Below are 21,510 nucleotides of genomic sequence, written 5' to 3' on the forward strand. Positions count from 1 at the left end.
CTATTATTCTAAGTGCACAACTCTGGAAGCTTAATCTTTTTTGTAAGTATGAGTGGTAAGTTAAGCATGCACATGGTATAAGGGCTTTACATCTGAGCATGCACAGCAGTGGGGCAACCTTTTTGTAAAGAGTGTTTATGGGGGCGTAAAATCTTTCCGCATTACACACATTACAGTGTGTTGGGTAGAGATAAAACTTTGGGCTAGTGCCGGGTTTGTGGCTACTTGGAGAGGTCTGTTCACTGGGTGGGGAGCAGCATTGAATGTTTGATGGTGTAGTGCTTTGGAACAGGTGGACTCTAATAATAGGAACTGGGTTTGATTCCCCACTCCTCCATATGAGCGGGGGTCTCTAATCTGGCAAACCAAGTTCAAATCCCTGCTCTTCCACCTGAAGCCTGCTGGGTGACCTTGGGCTAGCCACAGTTCTCTCAGAACTCTCTCAGCCCCACCTACCTCACAAGGTGTCTGCTGCGGGGAAAGAAAGGGAAGGAGATTGTAAGTCCCTTTGAGACTCCTTGCAGTAGAGAAAATTGAGGTATGAATCCAAAGTCTTCTTAATTTTTTTGGTATAGTGGTAAGCTAGGCATGTACTTGGCACGGGGGGCCTTTACCCCTGACCGCGCACCTCAGTGGAGCAGTATTTTTGTAAAGAGTGTACAAGCAGGAATATGTCATCCTGTTATTAGCCGATTTTAATGTTGATATTTTTGTATTGTTTTTATCCTATTGCATTTTGATTATGTTTATATAGGTAAGCCGCCTCGAGTCCCTTGGGCGATTGGCGGGGTAGAAATGCAAAATATAAACAAACAAACAAACAATAAATAAATGGATGTTTACCCACGTTACAATGTATTGGGTAGAGATAAAACTTTGGACTGCTGCCAGATGGGGACCTTCTTTGGGAGCGCCGTTGGCTTGGAGAGGGGTCTTTGCACGATTGAGGAGGGGGTCATATAGTTCCGTGCCTCCTCCAGTCGGCCCCGTGGGAAGCGGAGAGGCAGGCGGAGGGTTAATCCAGGAGCTCCGCTTTGCATTTGCCGCATCCCTCCTTGCCTGCCTATTGAGCGGGGCTGTGTGACATCACCACCTCCGCCGCCCATTCGTCCTCCTGGAGGGGGAAGCGGCGCCCACCTCCGTCTGCAAGGCGGCGCCCGCCTGGAGCGCAAAGGGGCCGGGACAGGCAGGGTGGGCGAGCCCCGCGGCCTGCTCGGAGTCCTTGATGCACCTTGGCTCCCCCTGGGCCGCGAGGCAGGAGCGCAGGAGGATGGCCGAGAGCGAGTGCGAGACCCCCAGCACGCCGGGGGAGTTTGAGAGCAAATACTTTGAATACCACGGGGTGCGCCTTCCGCCCTTCTGTAGGGGGAAGATGGAGGAGATCGCCAATTTCCCCGTGCGGGTTAACGACGTCTGGATTGTCACCTACCCCAAATCAGGTACTGAGGCTGCAGGGAGGGGTTTCAGAAGGAAAGGCGGGAGGGGGAGAGAAGCTGGCTTATTTTGCTATGCATTTAAGGGAAGGGCTGTTCTCTGCTATGGCACCTCCCTGCGCTTCATCACCACCTCCCTTTCAGCAACAGGTCGAGCCAAGCAATTGTCCCCCACCCACCCCATTACTTCCAAGAAGGCGCCATGATGATTTTCTGGGGATGGTGTGGGATTTTCTGAGCAGAAATAAGAGCCAGGGGTTTGAGCAACGGCGTCAGAGGTGTACACTGTGGGACCGATGCTTTAAAGCGTTAGTCTCTCTCATCCGGGGGAGGGGGGACCACAAAATACAGCTGCACATGCCTTGTCCACAGATGGTTAGTTGGGCTTATTCCTGGGGTGAATTTTTGCATCTTCAAAATATTCTGGGTGCTTTTTGAGGGATGGACCTCCAATGCTACATATTACCTAGGAAAATTGAACAATGGCAATAGATGCCCAGTTTCCCTTTGATGAGCCCAAGCCCGATTACTCAGAAGTAAGAGTAGTAGAAAAAGAGTTTAGATTCATACCCCACTTTCTTCTCCTGGAAGGGGTCACACAGCAGCTTGCGAAACCCCTTCCTTTCCTTTCCCCACAGTAGACACTTTGTGAGGGAAAGTGGGGCTGAGAGAGTTCAGAGAGAACTGTGATTGGCCCATGGTCACCCAGCAGTCTTCATAGGAGCTGGGAAGCAAATCCGATATACCAGAGAAGAGTGGGACGAGTGGGGAATCAAACCAGTTCTTCAGAGTAGAGTCCACCTGTTGTTAACCACTACACTAGGTCTCTTGAGTCCCACTGAGTGCACCTGGAACTGTGGCTCCAGGAATTTGGAGAGTCTGATGCAGTCTGCACATGACACCCACCCAAGATCATTAAAAGAATCCGGTCATCTGTCACGAGCAACCACAACCTCATTAGTCCCCAAAGTGCCAATTTAGGAAGCAGGATGATAGTTGGCAGCATTTAGAGCAGTAGATCTACACCCCCAAGCTCTGTTGTTTGGGATCATCCCCCTCTGATTTCAGTGTGACTTTCTTCTGAATATACATAAGGGTCCATTGTAATGGTTCCAAGTTATAAAGAAACCCAAGGGGGTTATGCTGCAGCTGAATGAAAACTCTTTGATTTGTTGGTTTAATGGGGAGGGGGGAGAGCAAAGTAATGAAGAAATTTGCCTGTTGTCTAAGAGATTTCAGTTTTGTGATTTATATGCCATCCATGTTGTCTGTAGATAGATCCCTGCCCCAATGAGTTTACAATCTAAAGTTTGACATGAACGAGGCAACAAGGGGACAGGATGGGAGTGGTAAGATAGATAGTAGATTACTCCATGAAAAAAATCAGCTCATGGAGGGAGAATCAGGAAATGGCGTGAAGATGTCAAAAGACTTACGTTGGTGTGAGTTGAGACTGGCCCTCTGGTTGCTTCCGCACAAGGGGGATCCTCTGCACATTACAAATGTAGAAGCATATGCAATGGCAGTAGAACAACTACCTGTGGGAGTTTTCTGTGTGCTTCCTCCTCTCTTTTTTCTGACTTTCCCCTTTCATGTGTGCTTTACAGCAACTCCATGTTGGTTCTCATGTTGTGGTGACTCCTCCCCTTATCTTCACATGTAAGTTATAGTGAGGAACCTCATGGGGTTGCAGCCCTGTATGCAAAACTCTGCTCATGACCTGATCCTGCCAGTAGCCAATTCAAGATTGACTCAACTAGCTTAAGGTTGACTCAGCCTTCCATCCTTCTGAGATTGGTATAATGAGTACCCAGTGTAGATGACTGGGGAAGGCAGTGGCAAACCACCCCGTAAACATAGTCCGCCTAGTAATTGTTGTGATGTGACATCACCCATGGGTTAGTAACAACCCAGTGCTTGCACCGGAGACTACCTTTGCCTTTTCAAGTTATATGCTACAGCTCTACAATGCTACGTTATGGGTCTATAATGGTTCTGTTAAAGTTGGAAAAAAATAGTGTCCATAGATCATTATAGTTTGTTATAGCAATTTTTTAAAAAATTCCAAAACACTCTGGTGGTGTGCCAAAAACAAATATTGTCCTTTCCTTCAGATTCATCTTCTTTTCCACATTTCCCTGCTACCTTCCTTTCCATCTGGCTTTTACTATTTCCAGTCACTCCCTACCACCTCTGACTGACAGAAACCAAGGCCTAGCAAGCTTAACAAATGTTGCTGTGGTTTCCTGGCAATTCCTAGAACAGCCACCAAAATCTCAGAACATAGTCATGCTAGATCTCCATAGACATTCATGTTAAAACTACAGACATTGCTTCTGTTATTTTCAAGAAAACCCAATGTGTTTTATTTTTACAGATATAAGGCTTTTCTGCAAACTTAGAGTTTACCTCAGATTTGTAGGGAAATTCCCCCTGCCTATCTTTGCCAAATGCTACCTGTTTCCTTGAATTGCGCATGTTTTATTATTTAATTTGGTTCTGGAAATATTTCCCCTTTGTTTTTCCTCTGTTGTTTTCCAGAGTTCTTCAACTGCAATGATTTTGGGATCTGTGTCATCTTCCCTTGAGTGTACAATAATGTTGAAATGGTCTTTATTCTCTACCCCACCATGCACCGTGTAGCTGCCCAAGCTCCCTTCAGCCATTTTCTCCTCCCCCTCCTCCTGTTTTCAAAAGGATTTTTTCTTTTTGTCATACTAGCAATGTAATGTTGAGGCAGAGATACAAAGAAGCAGGCTTGACTGGACCAGATTTGTCAATTTCACATTTTTGAACTGTCACTTCAAATTGTGACTGTGTTGTAACGCTAGAGCCCCTGCACAAAAGAAAAAAAACATGTGTTTTTTTCTATGTCATGGATGACAGCCCACCACCATCAAGATCAGTTCATTTTCAGCAGCAGCATGTGAAATAAATGCAACTGGAGGGGGAAAAAACCCCAGAACAACAGAGGGAAAAGAAGTGTGCGGAATGATTTCACAGAAAACATTTTAAGACACATGGTTTGATCACTAGGAAAATCTGTGGTAAGCTGTGCACTGGAAAAGACCTTAGACAAGCTATTTTTTAACATCTACGCAGTGACCTTTTTCTTTTTTCCAGTGGAGCAGGAAAAAAAGTCCTATGAAATATTTTCTCTTTGCTATGTAAAGACAGGCAATAGCAAATCACCTCTGTTTTTCACAGGCCTTGAAAACCCTGTGGGATTGCTATACATCTGCTGCACTTTACACACATAGTAGATTTATAGGATAGGCTCCAACCTGCTTTTCTGCTGTGAAAAAGAGTAGGTGAGGATCCTCGTCTGTGCTGAGGATCATGGAACTCTTATGGACATCGGCCTCATAGGACGGGAAGAAGGGGAATTCGCTGGCATGACCACTCACTTTTATGTCCTGTGGCAGCAACAGTGTCTGGGAGTGGATCTCTGTGATGGTGGACACCACCAGTTGAATCGGTATGAGATATATTTAGGCTATTATTTTCAATTTTATGAACTTTAACAATATCCAAATATACTGACAATGGCCCCTTCTGCACATGCAGAATAATGCACTTTCAATCCACTTTCACAATTGTTTGCAAGTGGATTTTGCTATTTTGCACAGTAAAATCCAGCTGCAAAGTGCATTAAAAGTGCATTATTCTGTATGTGCGGAAGGGCCCATAGTCAGCTTATTTGGATATCATTAAAGTTCATAAAATTGAAAATAATAACTTATGTATATCTAATAGCTACTTGTGACTGTGAGACTTCTTCTGTCCAAACAATGAACTCTTAAAACTTGTTTCCTACTTTCAAGTTTGATTTCCCCCTCAGATAGCAAAAACAATACTAAGACACGATAGGATATGGTAATTTGCAGCTCTTTCTCAAAAATAGGGGATATTTGCAATTTTGCTTGTTGAAAACTAGCAGGGTCTTCCTCAGACAGTCTACTCAATGGCGCATACTCCCAGGAATGTAGTCTTGGGATTAAATATTTATTCGTAGTTGTGCGTGCTAATATTCAATCATTTCTGTTGTTGGGATTTTTTAAATCCTTGGCAAACATTTTCTTGAATGTGGTAGACTGCTCGGAAGCGGCTGTGGTATGCAAAGGCTAGATTAGAGCTGACTGGCTACATCTTTATAGTTCTTTTAAGATGCACTTCTGAAATATTGATAACATGCAGGAAGTACTAAAATTGCAACTTGATTTGCTTTTCAAATCTATTCAAGTTTTTATCTGCCCTGTGCTGGGCCTGTGTCTGCTATAGTGTCTCCTGCTTTGGTGAAGACTTGATTTTATGCTAGTCTGTTGATAGCAATGAGAAGTAATCTAATATGCTATGTCTAGGATTTTTTATGTGAGTTTCCAATAAGATTTTTGTAAGATCTTCTACAGAAAATGTATTATGATATGATGGTTTCATTTTTCAGAAATATATAATGACTTCTAATAATTTCTAAAGCGTTTGGGAGGCGTACCCCTATTTAGGATTGCAAATATTGCCTTGAATCTGGTCCTTAGAATTTTTTTTAACATCCACCCAGGTCTGAGAATATTCTATTTTCTATTTTATCAATCATATGTAAACACATATCCATGCATAAGACCTAGTGACACCAATATTAAGTTAATGTAGGAATAATCTTTGTCCCTTGAGTGCAGTTTTCTCCAGTTATCTTTCAGGTGGAAATATGGAAAAGATTGTTGAGAACTTTGTTATTCAGGGAGGTTTGTTATTTTCCCTTGGAGTCCTCCTTGGTAGCAGATCTGTCAAACGTGTCAGAGATTACACACTGTGCCCAGAATTAGTTGTATGTATCGTTCCTGTGGTAGATGTGCTTTGTCTTGGATTTTGCCTTTTCAAAGTGAGAGTCATTTGTTAGGGTCTTTTAAGGCGTTCTCAATTACAATAGAAGAGCCAGCACGATGTAGCGGTTAAGACCAGTGGACCCTAATCTGGAGAACCAGGTTCAGTTCCCCACTTTTCCACATGAAGCCTGCTGGGTGATCTTGAGCCTGTCACAGTTCTCTCAGAACTCTCTCAGCCCTTGCAGAGGCAAGCAATGGCAAACCACCTGTGAATGTCTCTGGCCTTGAAAGCCTGACTCAAGTCAGCTGTCATTTGACAACACGCACAAGGAATGAAATTAATGGAAAAGATTGGAGGGCACTTGAGCTGCTTTCAGCAGTGGGTAGCCACCATGACTAATAGCCCCTGATAGAACTATCCTCCATGAATCTGTCCAATCCCCTTCTAAAGCTGTCTATGCCTGTGCCCATCACCACATCCTGTGGCAATGAATTCCATATTTTAATCACTAGCTCTGTAAAGACATATTTCCTCTGAAAAGCTAATACCCCCCAAATCTTGTTGGTCTCTAAGGCGCTACTGGACTTGAATCTAGCTGCACTTATGGCAGAGTTTGTGTTGCAGGCTGCAGCAAATACATTCTTCAGTCCAACCTCTGAGATCTCCTGATTGCTAGATGGATTGATCTTTCCCTTCCCCCTCCCATACTCTCTCCCTCTCTGTTGTTTCTTCACAGGCATTATTATCCACTGAAGGTCCCTTCCCCCTCTTTATCTTTACAAAAACAAACAAGACTGGCCCTTTGCCTCCTAGGAACTCATTAAGTTGCTACAAAGACAAACAGGATTGAATGAACCCGAGAGCCTGTCAGCCTGAATAGGTTCATGATGCTACCCGGCAACAGGGGGAGGGGATTGCCCCTGCTGGAAAATGTCCTTCCCCCTATAGTTTACACTCCTGTCCTCAGGTGAGGTACCTGTGAGGGTTCTGAGCAGAGAAGTGTGAAACTGCTTGCTCTTTACCTCCAGTGTTTGGGCCAGTGCCCTCTCAGTGGATTTCCCACCACCCAAGTGCAAGGATGTATGCTCTAGAGCAGGGACGGCCAACCTACGGCACTCCAGATGTTCATGGACTACAATTCCATCAGCCCCTGCTAGCATTACTAGATTACAAGATAACTGCCATAAAAGTGTGTGTTCAGTATTTCTTCTTGTAGTGTGATTTTGGCCATTTTAATTTTTTTAATAGTGCATCTTCCTATGTACTTTGCTGTTTGATATGAAATACTTTCAATTGATTTGTTCCAAGTTAAATCATATTTTAAGACAGACTATCTCTGTCCTATGAGTATTCATCCTACAACATTTCTCATTCAATCTCTGTACGGTGTTATTGCTTTTGCTTCCAAACTGTTACTGCTTAAGGTTGCAGCAATTTTCTCATACCGCTGAAGGAGGACTGGATCTTTTTTTTTCTTGTTTGCAGGCACCAGTTTGTTGCAAGAAGTAGTATATTTGGTGAGCCAAGGAGCTGATCCTGATGAAATTGGCCTAATGAACATAGATGAACAACTTCCAGTCCTAGAGTATCCTCAGCCTGGATTGGATATCATCAAGGTACAACTCAATCTCCTGAAAACTATGTCAATTATTTTAAATGCTTTCATTTTACATTTCCCTTTTTCACATCCATTTTCAAAACCCATTTTTTGTTCTGCTTTGCAAATGGGCATGTTTATTGTATTGCAATGATTCAAAATGTAACAGTTCTACTTAAAACTTAACTAAAACCTTTTCTTTAAAATTAATTCATATAGCACACACTTCCTACATGCTTCTGTGAAATGCAGTCTAAAGCATGAAATTTTGATTCACCGTTCTTGTTCTTTAGGTGGACCACAAATAACTTCACCTGATACAAAAGAGGATGTGTGTGTGATTGTATGTCACTTACTCTTTTTTGAGCTTCCATGTTAACATGGAAGGGGGAGCTTATGTGTCTTCCCTGTGATAATTTGGGAATATTTCAGAGTATTCCTTCTTTACAAAGGGTTTAAGGCTCAGTAAAGATCCAAATTTTGGCTAATATGCTTAAACCCACCAGAGATCCAACTTTTGACTAATATTGTTAAACCCACCAGAGATAAAAACCATATAATACCTTTTATTAGGACTGACAAAAATAGCACAAAACACTGAGCAGACTTTTGAAATACAAATGAACAATATTATTGGTGATTCTTTAATGGCACGAGTTTATTTGATTTTAACATATTGCAAAATCGCGGGCAAACATCTCCAAGGTATTCCCTTAGTGGTTTGTTACCTTAATAATGATCCATAAAACAATTGGTTGGATTCAATATAATAAGGAGGTTAGTTATAATATCCAAGGTTAACCAAAACTGTACTCTTGAATATGCATGCACCTACATCTAGTAGTGAACCTGAAGGGTTTGTTATGACAGGTTAGGGAGTACTTTATTTTATTGTGATTTTTATCCCCCCCCCCCCCCGCCAAAGGCTGGGCTCTGGGCAGCTCCCAACCTAATTTAATGTTTACAATCTGCAGTACAAATTAATGTAATACAATGTAATATTTCAAATACTCATCCCCATCAACATGAAATACATCATACAAATTCCTAAAGTTTGGCACTGTAGCACGTCCACTGGACTACTTGAAAAACATGATTCTGTGGTCAAAGTCATGAGTCTTTATCTAAAAAATCTCTCAAAACTTTACCCCAAGGTAATTGCTTTCTCTTGACTCCCAGCTATGGCCTTACACCCGACAGTGTTATTGGAAGGTTTACTGAAATATTGAATTGTATGTGAAGCACTTTAATCACTTTTAAAAGCTCTATATTATTACTTGTTCCTTCTTGTTTCGTCACTCAGGAGTTGACATCCCCTCGTCTCATCAAAAGCCACCTACCATACCGTTTTTTGCCCTCAGATCTACACAATGGGAATTCCAAGGTAATGGTTAAGTTACCTTTGATTAATTTGCTGTTTTGTGAAGTTAAAAGTTTATTTAGAACTTTTTCTATGCTATCTCTTCCAAGTCCCATCAAGGCAACTTTTAATAAAAAGAATGTAACAGCATAAAACCATTACATGCCATTATGGAAATGGGGTGGGGGAAGAAACGGGAAGGAAAAAAGAATAATTCAGCAAGAGGAATTCTTTTCACATTCTTAGGTAATATATATGGCTCGCAACCCCAAAGATCTGGTCGTGTCTTATTACCAGTTTCATCGCTCCCTTCGAACCATGAGCTACAGAGGAACGTTTCAAGAATTCTGTCGGAGATTTATGAATGATAAGTGTAAGAAACTTTAACCCTGCCTATGTGGAAATACCTTTTTATATTTTAATTGTTTTTCTTATTAGTAAATCATTGAAAAATTTATTTTCAAAAAGCCCTTTCAAACATTAACCACGGTCTTCATGCAGTAGAGAGCCAGTCTTACTCTACCACATACCTAAAGATATTGAGATGGATACTCGTGATGGCAGTTAATCTGTCTGTCGCTTCTTACCCAGTACTATAGTGTTTTGCCCACTGGATGTTCTCATAGATCTACGTATTTACCCACAACATATATGACCCTCAGTATCCTGATGGTGTTTTGCCTCTAATTTGTTCAGTTAGGGAGTGAGCAGCAGTGCAGCCAGGGAAAAGCAGGTAGGAATTTTGGCCTAGCTCTGTGACTTAGGCCCCTTCCTCACATGCACAATAATGCATTTTCAAACCACTTTCACAACTGTTTGCAACTGGATTTTGCCATTCCGCACAGCTTCAAAGAGCACTGAAAGCAGTTTGAAAGTGCATTATTCTGTATGTGCGGAATGAGCCTTAGCCAGGTTCTACAAGTCAGTCCAGGAGTTCCATACAATGCTCAGCAACTCTGATGTTTATGCTATAGACTGGTCATCAACATCCTGTTATTGGAATAAAAAAATCTCTAGACAAATGATTGGTCTAAATGAAACCAAACTTTATATTTGCAAACAAAAAGCTTGCAGGAAACACACAGACACAGAAAATTATGTGCATGTGCCCCCAGAGTAAAACAACGAAAATTACTTTATAATGTCCCATAATGCCCCTCCTTCTACATTGTAACAGTGGTAGATTTTGATTGGCAGTTCGTAATTTAGGCAAATACTAGACATTTGATTGGACCGTCTTAAAGCAAAGAACCAACAGAACTGTATTCAAAGATAGAGGGTTTGAATTGACAAAGGACCATAGTGCTGAAAGTCTCTTTATCTTGCCTGGTCTGACTGATAGAGAGCCAGATGTACTAATGTTTTCTGCCAGCCCTGACCTTGTCCATTGCTGCAATCCAAGACTCCCTTTCTGTCTAGAACATCATTATGCATTGTAGTTTAAAACAAACATTGCTACTTGGCTTTCCAACTTTTACAAGTTAAATCAAACATATTCTGTCTTACAAAATAGAACATACATAATTAAGTAGAACAAACATAATCCAACAATTCCATAATTATTCCACACTGTCAAGATCTCACAGTGTCTGAGCCTTCAGGAGGAAACACTCATGTGTTTCCAGGTCAAGTTTTGTATTGGAAATCAGGACTGCATTCAGACTTGTTAATGAGTTTGCTTACTTGACTGTTTCAGATTTAAGGAAATCAGATCCAAGTATGTGAATCTTACTCCTTTACATTTACCCAATCTCCCCGATTTATTTAGATTACACTACTTGCTGGACAATCCTGATCCTTCTCTCTATATGATAGTGGCAGACTTTCTTCTGGAAATTACTAAGTGACAGTAGATTTCCTTCCACTTAACATTTATTTCCTGTACTGTATATGTTTTTAATCAGTTTTTTACTATTGTTGTTCTGTTGTCTATGCCAATAAAGGCTTGCTGCTACTGTTAATGAGTTTGCACAATATATGCAAATCTGCACATGTTATAATTTCCATTTAAGTGTGTGTTTACCTTGGAACCAAAGTTTTTATTTTTTTATTTTCTCATTTATAGCAAACCCCTGCTTTGGTTATACTTCTTTTTAGGGTTCATACATTTTCTTCTTTATTCTGAAGAATAGTGGCAATTTCTCTTGTAAATTGGCTGCTGCCTTTCTTGTCTCCACAGTAGGGTATGGTTCATGGTTTGAACATGTGCAGGAATTTTGGGAACATCATATGGACTCCAATGTTCTTTTTCTCAAGTATGAAGATATGCACAAGGTAAAGACTTTACAAACGCTGCAAATGTTCCTCTTCCCTTATTGCCTATGGAATTTCCCCTTTTTCTCTAAGCAGAGAAGACCAGAACTGCTAGTATTCTCTCCAGAGTGTCTTTCTTGCACTGATTATTTGGTTACATTTCGTGACTTGTATTAGCCATCAGATTTTCTGCAAGGAGGCATGGTGTTATAAAATAAATAGAGAGGATGGAGAAGAGAAGATAAATGTCTATACAATTTGCACAGAGGAAGGCCTTTTAAATGATGGAATTGCTTACTGAGTGAAATTTGCCAAGCCTGGCCTCCCTCAAAAGCCAGAACTACCCTGGAAAGGTCTCTATCACCTCCCCCAGCTTTTTATGTACAGAAATCAAGCTTACTTAGCAAGAACAATTTACTTATACCCAGTTTAAACACTTACCATAGCAGTTTCATTTTAAAAGCACTTTCATCACAAAAGGACAAAGAAAAATCTCTCTTTATCGTTAATTATCCTCCAGTAGCAAAGAAATGAGGATGGATATTGCTTAAAGCCCAGTTATATTTGGTGTGGCCATGAGCAGTTGTTTATCATCCTGCCTCCCAACTCTCCACTCCAGAATGAACCACAAAAAAGGTCCATTTTTACTATTTACAGAGGAGAGCTTCTTGTAGCAAAGTGAGTTATCTCCAATCACTGATTAGTCCAGAGTGAACCCTCCCCTAGCAATTTACATCTCCCATCCGGCAATCTAGCTACAAAGATTCTCCACAGAATCCTAAGGCGTCAGCATAACTCATTTATTTATATTATTCATAGTTTGCTTTCCTCACAGGGACATAGTGAGCCTGTACAATCAACAAAACAGAACAGTCAATAAACAACTTACTGGGATTTTAGAAGGCTGGAACCAACACGGAATCTAAAAGACCGAACTGAAGCATGGCTTAAACAATAACATGAAACATTAAGCAGTGCAAAAATCCTATTTACAGGATCCTACCTACAGTAAGATGAATAGAGAGCAGGATTTTACTTGCAGTAAGTTGTATAGAGAGCAGTTTAGACTGCAGTCCCTAATTGTTTATCCAAGTGTGTTCATAAACCATTTTGTACAAGCCCATTACCTGTGCAAAAAGACCTCTTGAATAATTTAGTTTTGCATAGTTGGTGGAAAGCCAAGAGAGTGAGAGCTTACCTGGCCTCCTCAGGAAGGTCATTCCATAAAGTGGGAGCCACAGTGAATAAAGTGCCTGTGCAGGAAGTAGATAATTTTGCCCATTGGCCCTTGCAGAAAGCCCACTCAGATTAGCAAAGCTGTCATGGCAGAGCATGGAGGAGAGGCACTCGCTCAGATAAGAGGGACCAAAGCCATGAAGGGCTTTGTATGAGATTGCCAATACTTTAAATTGAATCCAGTAACAAACAAGCAGCTTATGGAGCATTTGCAGAGTGAAAGTAATAAGCATGCTCCATCTTGCTTCTAGTAATACCTGAGCTGCAGCATTCTGCACCAGTTGGGAGTTTCCAAGTGGATTTTGAGGGAAAACCAGTGTACAGTGCATTTGTTTTCTAGTCTTGATGTTATTGTGGCGTGGATCCAAGTGGGCAGATCAGATGTATCACAGTAAAGGGCATCTCACCAGCTAGACTGAGTTGGTAGAAAGTTTTTTATTGCAGCTGTATTGATTTGTTTCTCCAGCAATAAAGTTGGATTCACTATAAACCCAATGCTTTTAACTGAGTCAGCAGTGGTCAGTTGAACTCCATCAAAAGTGAGAAACACATTCCATGCTTCTACCGCAGCCTCAACAAAACATATGTTTGGAATCCTAGAATCCCGCAGAGTGTTCTAGAATCCAGTAGGGATCATGAGGCTCTGTGGGTGAAAGACTTTAACCAAGGTCCCTGTCATACTGGGTGTTGGAGCCACATTCACCTTGGCTTTAAGTGGGTAGTAGACCATGTTTCAAGGCAAATCTCCAGCCCTGAAAGCAAATCTTCCATCAAAAGCTCACCACAAAAGATTAAGTCCAGGGTGTGGCTTCTTTCATGTTGTCAGGGATGGCACCTAGTTGATTGAGATGCATTCCTGACTCCTTGCCATGGCTACATAAATCGCGTCCCAGGCTTTAGCCTGGCAACACTGTTGCGGCGGGGGAGGAAGGAGTGCAATGCCTCCGCCCTGCCGGCTGGCTGAGGCAATCATGTGGCGTGGAACTGCCATGTGACGAGGGCCTGGCAGCCTATAAAGGGCTGCGCCGGCAGTGATCAGCCTCTGTAGCTTGCATGCTGGACCTTCCAACATCAGGGGCCACCATATGAGGTCCGAGGTGGTGATAGAGCTTGTTAGGGCAAGCCTTGGGCCCACGCCGAGAGCTCGCTGCCCGGCAGGAAGGGGTGTCACAAATTGGGTTTGCATCCATGTGGCATCTAGTAACTTCCTGTTCCAGTTCCCTTGGGGGATGTGCCGGACAGGGGTTCTGTCCGAAGGGCCTAAGGGGTCAGCTTGGGCTGCCCTATAACCAGGTTCAGCAGTTCGCTGCCTGGGGGCCAGGAGGTACTCTGTTATGCTCACCCAGCTTCAAGATTATTGTTATATGGTTAAATAAATTGGGCTGCGGCTGACTTCTTTTCCAACAGACATATGTTGTTGTTTCATTAATGGAATGAGTCTCCACACATCCGCAGGCAAACTGCAGACAGTGATTGTATCTAGGTGATTGAGATACATTCCTGTCAACGTAACTGCTTTAAGATATATGTATTTTGCCTGCTAAATGTTACCATCTCGGTAGTGGAACATTCTTTCCTTGATCTTACTTGTATGGTTTCTCACGCTTGGTAGATAACTAGGCTTATCCCTGACACCTTCTACTCCCATGGGAAACAGGATGGGTTTATCTCTATCTGTCATTAACCTTGGGGCGCTTAGGGTCTGACATAATGGGACGGGGGATTGTTTCTGGATAAAGGGGGTTGCAAGAGCCAGGTTTGGCAGAACTGGCCTGTTGCAATCTGGGTGCTTTGTTACTTTTCCAATAAACACTACTGATCAACAATCCAGAGCCTGTTTATTGATTCAAGGATTGAGACCGAGCACATGTGTTGGGCCAGACTCGATTTGAGAGAGATCCAAGACTATAAATTCTGGGGTGGTTTCAACCAAGTATCCTTGGCATGAAGAATTTCCATGCTCTAGAACGATCAGTCGAGCGTCCAGCACCATATCTGTCTGACCTGAATACTCATAACATTATAGGGCATTGTAACAATATGAATTAGAAAATGAGAAATTAGATGCTGTTCTCAATGTTTATCTTTACTTATTGCAATAGCTTATTGTTTCTAACATTATCCCCTGTTGGCCTGTCTTTTTATAAGCACATGCACACCATCTTTTTTTTTTTTTGCAGGACCTAACAACTATGGTTGAACAGCTGGCAAGGTTCTTGGGTGTCTCTTATGACAAGGCGCAGTTGGAATCCATGGTGGAACATTGTCACCAACTCATTGACCAGTGCTGTAATGCAGAAGCCCTTCCTGTTGGCAGGGGTATGTCAAGACATAAAATGTCCAGAACTTTTGAAGCATTGGGGAAAGAATTTGTGGAGCACTTACTTTCCTGTCACCCCTGAACTTCTTTAATAGTTTAGCAATATAAAATGAATCATTTGTAACTTGGCATATAAAATTTTGCTTATTTGTGGAATTTAAAAGGGTAAATATTTTTGTTTTCTGTAACACAAGTTGCAAGTACTTGCCTACTATTTGAGAAAGAGTTGCAAACTTCTATCCCCCCCCCTTTTAATTTTTGCTATCTGAAAAGCAGGAAAAAATAAAGGAGGTAAAGAACAGATATTGTTGCAAACACAATAAAGTATTTTTATGAACAAACGCACACTTAATATTGTCCTAATAGGTAGGTCTACCAGCATATTTGATAGTTAAGCTAAATTTTATAGCACTGAGAATCCTGGACATTACAGCATGTTATTCCTTGCCAGATTATATTTAAATGAAAAATACTCTTGAAAACAATATAGAAATGAATTACTACTATCTAATGCTGTGGATTGTCTTACATTAAAATGTTCCTATTACACATTTTGAGTAAAACCTTATGCTTCCTTTCACACATTTCAAAAGGGAGAAAAATATTTTTTTTTAAAAAATAGCTTCCCATTTCATGATGGGCAGCCCTATCCAAAACCCTTGGCAGTGGGATGCAAGCCATCCCACCACCTCCAAGAAGGCTTCCAGCCCTGTACCATGGGTGGGAGTCAACTAATACCCCCCAGGACCACCCTGACCTCCCCGCCCCCCATGCTCTGATGGAACATAGAGTACCCATCACTAGCTCAGTACAGGATACAATGTTTAGACGTATACCCTGCATATACATGTGTGTGTCACTTCGTAAGAAAAAGCCAGCGTGCATTCTCTTTACAAATGAAACTGGGATACCCCTCAAAAGGAACCCCAAATAGTTCATTCCACGATTAATTTCATCTGGCATGGACTTTTTCTTTCAAACTAGTTGATCAAACATCTCAGTTTTCAGTGTTTCTTTTTTAAGCAAACAATTATTTTTTGAATTAATTTGTTTTCTGTCTGTGATTTAGTAATTGCTTTTCTCTGAGCATCAACATAAATGTCTAAGATGTCTTTTCTTCTTCCCCGCCCCCAAAAGTTGTGATTTAAAATTCTGAGTTAAACTATAAAGAACTTGTTTTGTAATTATATTTAATTTATCCATTACATTTATCTTATTATTTGCTTTATGTTGGTTTTTATTCGTTTCCCCCCATTTTAGCTCATTGATCTTTACTCAGAAGAGAACTCTCTGCTTGAGTTCCTTACATTTGTTCCATGCCCATCACAAATCACTGTGTCAGGAATCAGTTCGCAAATCCAGGTGGGTGACTTCTTGACCAGCTATCCATGCCAGTGGGTGAGAAACAGATGCCTGCAAAATCTCACCATACGTAGCACAGGGGCATAATGGCAGTAAACCTTTTGTGCCAGGTATGCCACAAGTTATGCTTAAGAGTAGAGTTGTTTCTCAAGTGTGCAGTGAGGGATAAATTTTGAGGTAAGGAGTGGCCCTGGGATCACAGAGATAGTCTGAAATCTAGGCCTAACTCTACAGCACAGTCAAGGCATACAGGCCCATTCACTCTTGTACATCTGTCTCATGCATGACATGGTGTGCTGCAAATGCCCCAGGAACTTACCTACATTATCTGAGAGTTATCAGGATTCCTGAGGCATAGACCATAAGATGCATATTCTGAGCAGTGGCACCTAGTAAGATACAAATGGAATCTAGAGTGGTCCTGAGTGAGGACACAGGACTTTTCATTTAGAATATTTATGTCTAACTCAAAAGGAGGGGAAGGAGGAGGAGTTTGGATTTATATCCCACTTTCCTCAACCATAAGGAGTCTCAAAGCGGTTTACAAACTGTCTCCCTTTCTTGCCTCACAACAGACATCTTGTGAGGGAAGTGGGGCTGACAGAATTCAGAGAGAACTGTGACTAGCTCAAGGTCACCCAGATGGCTTCATGAGTAGGAGTAAGGAAAGAAATCTAGTTCACCAAGATTTAGAATCTGCTGGTGATGTGGAGGAGTAGGGAATCAAACCCGGTTCTCCAGATTACAACTCACTTGCAAACAAACACACATGGACTCACAGAACTAGTCACACAATTTATTATCACTAGAAGAAATTATGTTCTCATTTCGTATGTGTTAGCTTTTTGGATTATATTGTACTAACTTTATCATGAAGATAGTGCTCTATCAGAGAAATACAGAATCAGGTTTTATTAATGATATTCCTTCTACTCCCTGCCCCTGCCATTGGCAGAAAGAAGGATTGGAATTGGAGAGTCTAGGACAGAGTGAGGTACGGAGCAGAGCAAAGAGAGCTTTGTCATCATAATGCAGTTATTTATTTTATTTATTTATTTATATTTTAGATTTATATAGGCCGCCTCTTCCCCGGAGGGCTCGAGGCGGCTCAACAACATGGCTGTTATTAACAGCAACTCAGTTGATAGGCTAAGACACAGATTGCATAGAAAATCTGTTATTAAGAAAAAAGGAGGCACCTTACTGGATCACACAGTGACCAGTTAGTTGCCCTGGATAGCCGGCAGACAGGGGATACGAGTGAAAGCCTCCTCCCAAAATTGCCTCCTAGCAGTGGTATTTGGAGGCATGCTGCTTTTGAATATGGAAGTTCCCTTAGTCATCGTGGCTAGTAGCCATTGATGGACGTCTCCTCCATGAGTTTGTCTAATATCCTTTGAAAAGCCGTCCATGCTCCTGGGTACAGCTATGTCCATTGGCAGTACATTCCACCATTTTGTTACTTGCTCCATTAAGAAGTACTTCCTTTTATCCATCGTGGATATTTTGCCTGTCAACTTCACTGGGTGTGCTTGAGTTAGTGAGAAAAAAGTTCTCTCTATCAACTTTTGGTCTCAATATATATATACAGATAATGGCCATTTCAGTGGTTGTGTTAAGGATTTTTTGCAGGTCACAGCAAGGTACTTTTTTCTTCAACATTTCCCCTGTTGCTTCTCTCCAGCCTCTGCTGTTCATAGTGGTTGTATTTTACTGTTCTGGCTAATAGCCACTGATTGACGAGTCCACTGCAGGCAGACACCTCCAGATGGTATCTTCCAGATGGACTACAATTCCCCATGGATTATATTTCATTTGCCTCACCAGCATGGCCAATTGGCCATGCTGGTAGGGGCTGATGGGAATTGTAGTCCATAACATCTGGAGTGCCAAAGGTTCGCCACCACTGACCTATCCTCTATAAACCTGTCAAATCCCTCTTGGAAGAAGCCTTCGACAATAGAATGGGTTCTACCAACTGAACTCAGGGTGGCATTCTTCTTGTATTATATTTTCCTTAACAATTTAGTAGCCAAAATATAGGTCAGCAATTTGTCATTGATTGTCCATTACCTTGTAGGATGAGGCATAATCACGTTTGCTTACTGCATTATCACTCTAATTTGTGTCTTTTCTGTTATTTCAGGACGAGTTGGGCTATGGAAAGATATCTTCACTGTCTCCATGAATGAGAAATTTGATTTAGTTTACAAGCAAAAGATGGGAAAGTGCGACCTCACATTTGACTTTTATTTATAAAAAAAATGCATGCCTATAATACAAATATTCTAGGTAGAAGTGCTTTCGGCATTCATTTATCACTTGCTAGACACAACACTGTATCTGTTATGTGTGTCAGGAGTTAAAAACTAAAAGGAACAATGCACTGGGAAGTTCAGAATGTAAAGAAGAGACATGCTGGGTTGAACCAAAGGCCCCTTATTCCTGGGAAACTTACAAGTACGGCATGAGAGCAATATTTTCCCCTGTTGCTTTTCTCCAGCCTCTGCTGTTCATAGTGGTTGTATTTTACTGTTCTGGCTAATAGCCACTGATTGACCTATCCTCTATAAACCTGTCAAATCCCTCTTGGAAGACAATCTAATGTTCTGGCAATTGCATCTCATTGCAGTGAATCCCACACATCTGCTTTGTATGTTGCTTCTACTTCCCCTTCCTCCAGTCTTCATTGCTGCCGCCTCCCCGCAACTCTCCTGCCATTCTTTTCTCCCCACCCCTCTCGGGGGCTCTTTATTTTTATTTCTAATTGCCTGGTAATGCAGACTAGTAAATTTTTAAGTGTCACAGTGTAAATTGGTAAATTTTTACCAATTTTTTAAAAAAATTTAAAACCACATTTTAAAAGCCATTAGTTTTAGGAGTTTCTAAAGGTTCCCATTTTTAAAAAATGTATTCATTTATATACTGCATTCCACATAAAGAACTACGTCGAATTGAAAATCCATCCGCCTCTTCTTCCTGGATCTTTTTTCTAGTTGAATGTTCTGTGGGATCCTAGTGGCTCCTTGTTTTACCCCCGAGTATATAGCCCACTTTTTCAGCTCGATCCTTGGCTTTTACCTAGCTGGAAACTTGCGGCTCATAATAGTGGCTGGTATAAAACAGAAGCTATGCGAGGTGAGGTGAAGGAGACAACCTCTGTTACTCTTTTTCCTATTGTGGGAAGTCACTGTGGATAATTTAACTCTCACACACCCCTTTAATGTGATCTTGTGCACAGCACACCCAGATTCTCCAGGCAGCAGTTGCTCAGCAAGAGTTTACAGCCTGAAGGGGGGGAAATTGAGCAGCAATTGTGTGCACATGTGAACACACATGTGTGTGCATGTATGGCTGCTTTTTCCCAACATTAAAACGTTGATCATAAAAACAGACCACAAACTACTTAAAATAATAGTGTTAAAAGATTAAAAAGCCTGGGTAAAGATGTGTTTTAGCCTGATGCCCCCCAAAAAGCAATGTAGGTGCCAGGTGAGGTTCAAGCAGGGCTGGATCGATGTTTAAAATGGCAGAATAAATTGTGCTGACCTCTTATCAATTGTTAATGAATTATTACACTTTCACATCATCTCATCCATCTCTTACCTACAAATTTCTTCTAGAATTCCTTTTCTTGTAAGGAGTTTCTAGCCAGATGTGGATGTTAGATGTTAGGGGGACAGACTTTAATGAACTCGGAGGCATGATAAGAGTCTTTCCATGGCAAGAATGCTGGAAGGGAGAGAGAGGAGAAGCAAAATAAAGGCTGGGCTCCCCTAAAACAAGAGAGCTCTTGCAGGCTCAAGTCATCAGTATTTCAGAAAGATGGAAAGATGGCAAATGATTCACTGTGACGGGGAAAATTTAAACCCCAACGAAGGGCACCCACTACCCAAATAAAGAAAATAGATTCGAAGTCTTTATTTTAGAAAGTGAAGTAGATGGCCTGTGGGTTGTGTCATGTTACCAAAGCACAGATCCCCCTATCTGGAAGAGAAACTTATATTAGGGTCCATGTGGAAACTAAAAACAATTTTTCTGTATGATCTTTTCTTTTTTGTCCCCTTCTTTTGACCTGAGCCCTCTGGGGGAGGGCAGTCTATAAGACCAATAAATAAATAAATATTGGGTGTTTTTTTTTACAGAAAAGGATATGTTTGGAATTGGGAATGCAAACACCACAAAGTTATCGTGCGTGGTTAATCTCTGTCTTGCTCTGCATCTTGTGCCTTCGCTAGCCCACAGAGAGCACTTTGCCTTTCTTCTTTGCATCTCTGTTGCTTTTGAACTAACACAGCCAATGAAGCTGATAGGCAGTAGATTCAGGATGGAAAGAGTTTGTTATACAGTGAGGGACTAAAATATGGAATTTGCTGTCAGAGGATTTGCTACCAATCTTGATCCTCCTTGATCTGAGATTGCAAATGCCTTAGCAGACCAGGTGCTCAGGAGCAGCAGCAGCAGCAGGCCATTGCTTTCACATCCTACATGTGAGCTCCCAAAGGTATCTGGTGGGCCATTGTGAGTAGCAGAGTGCTGGACTAGATGGACTCTGGTCTGATCCAGTAGGCTCTTTCTTATGTTCTTAAGATGTGATAATGACAACAGGCATAGGGCAAGCTTTAAAGGGTGGTTGGATAGCTTCATGGAGGAGGAATTTATCAACAGCTACTAAGCATGGTGACTAAAGGGAACCTCCATGTGTGGAGGCAGTCAACCTCTGAATCTCAGTGCCAGGAGGCATCATCAGGGGAGAGCCTCAGCCTGTATGTCCTATTGTTAGACCTCCATAGGAAATGTTTGGCCAGTATGTGAGACAAGATACTGGACTAGATGGACCAATGGATTTTTCTGGCAGGGGACTTTTTATGTGCTTATTTCTTATGTCAATAAAAGTGGCATATTGACTCAGTTTTTTTTTCTATTTCCTTTTTTTCCATTTTTCATTTCCTAATTGGTCTTCCAGAATAATATAGTGACAGAATATTGGACTTGACTTGGATCTGGACGGGCCAAGTTCAGATCCCTCCTCTGCCATGGAAGCTTGCTGAGTGATCTTGAGCCAGTCAGATATTCTCAGTCTATCCTAACCTAGGATCAAATGGAGAAGGGAAGAATGAAGAAC

The 21,510-nt window shown here is 41.6% G+C and overlaps 1 protein-coding gene across 2 annotated transcripts; it reads left to right on the forward strand.

The window, feature by feature from the left end:
* The first annotated feature begins 1,116 nt into the window (after positions 1–1,116).
* On the forward strand, positions 1,117–21,296 carry SULT4A1 (sulfotransferase family 4A member 1). 2 transcript variants are annotated; one of them, XR_007244776.1, is made up of 8 exons: positions 1,117–1,439; positions 7,743–7,873; positions 9,158–9,238; positions 9,461–9,587; positions 11,394–11,488; positions 14,884–15,022; positions 16,284–16,385; positions 18,532–18,664. XR_007244776.1 is itself a non-coding variant. In XM_048499730.1 (7 exons), the coding sequence occupies exons 1-7, from the start codon at positions 1,226–1,228 to the stop codon at positions 18,642–18,644; spliced, it is 900 nt and encodes a 299-aa protein (XP_048355687.1). In that variant the 5' UTR covers positions 1,117–1,225; the 3' UTR covers positions 18,645–21,296. The 2 variants fall into 2 exon arrangements, 1 of the variants encoding a protein (XP_048355687.1); XM_048499730.1 differs by lacking the exon at positions 16,284–16,385 and having other exon boundaries at positions 18,532–21,296.
* Positions 21,297–21,510: the final 214 nt, after the last annotated feature.

This window comes from Sphaerodactylus townsendi, linkage group LG06 (assembly GCF_021028975.2).
Source record: "Sphaerodactylus townsendi isolate TG3544 linkage group LG06, MPM_Stown_v2.3, whole genome shotgun sequence".
Lineage (NCBI taxonomy): Eukaryota > Metazoa > Chordata > Lepidosauria > Squamata > Sphaerodactylidae > Sphaerodactylus > Sphaerodactylus townsendi.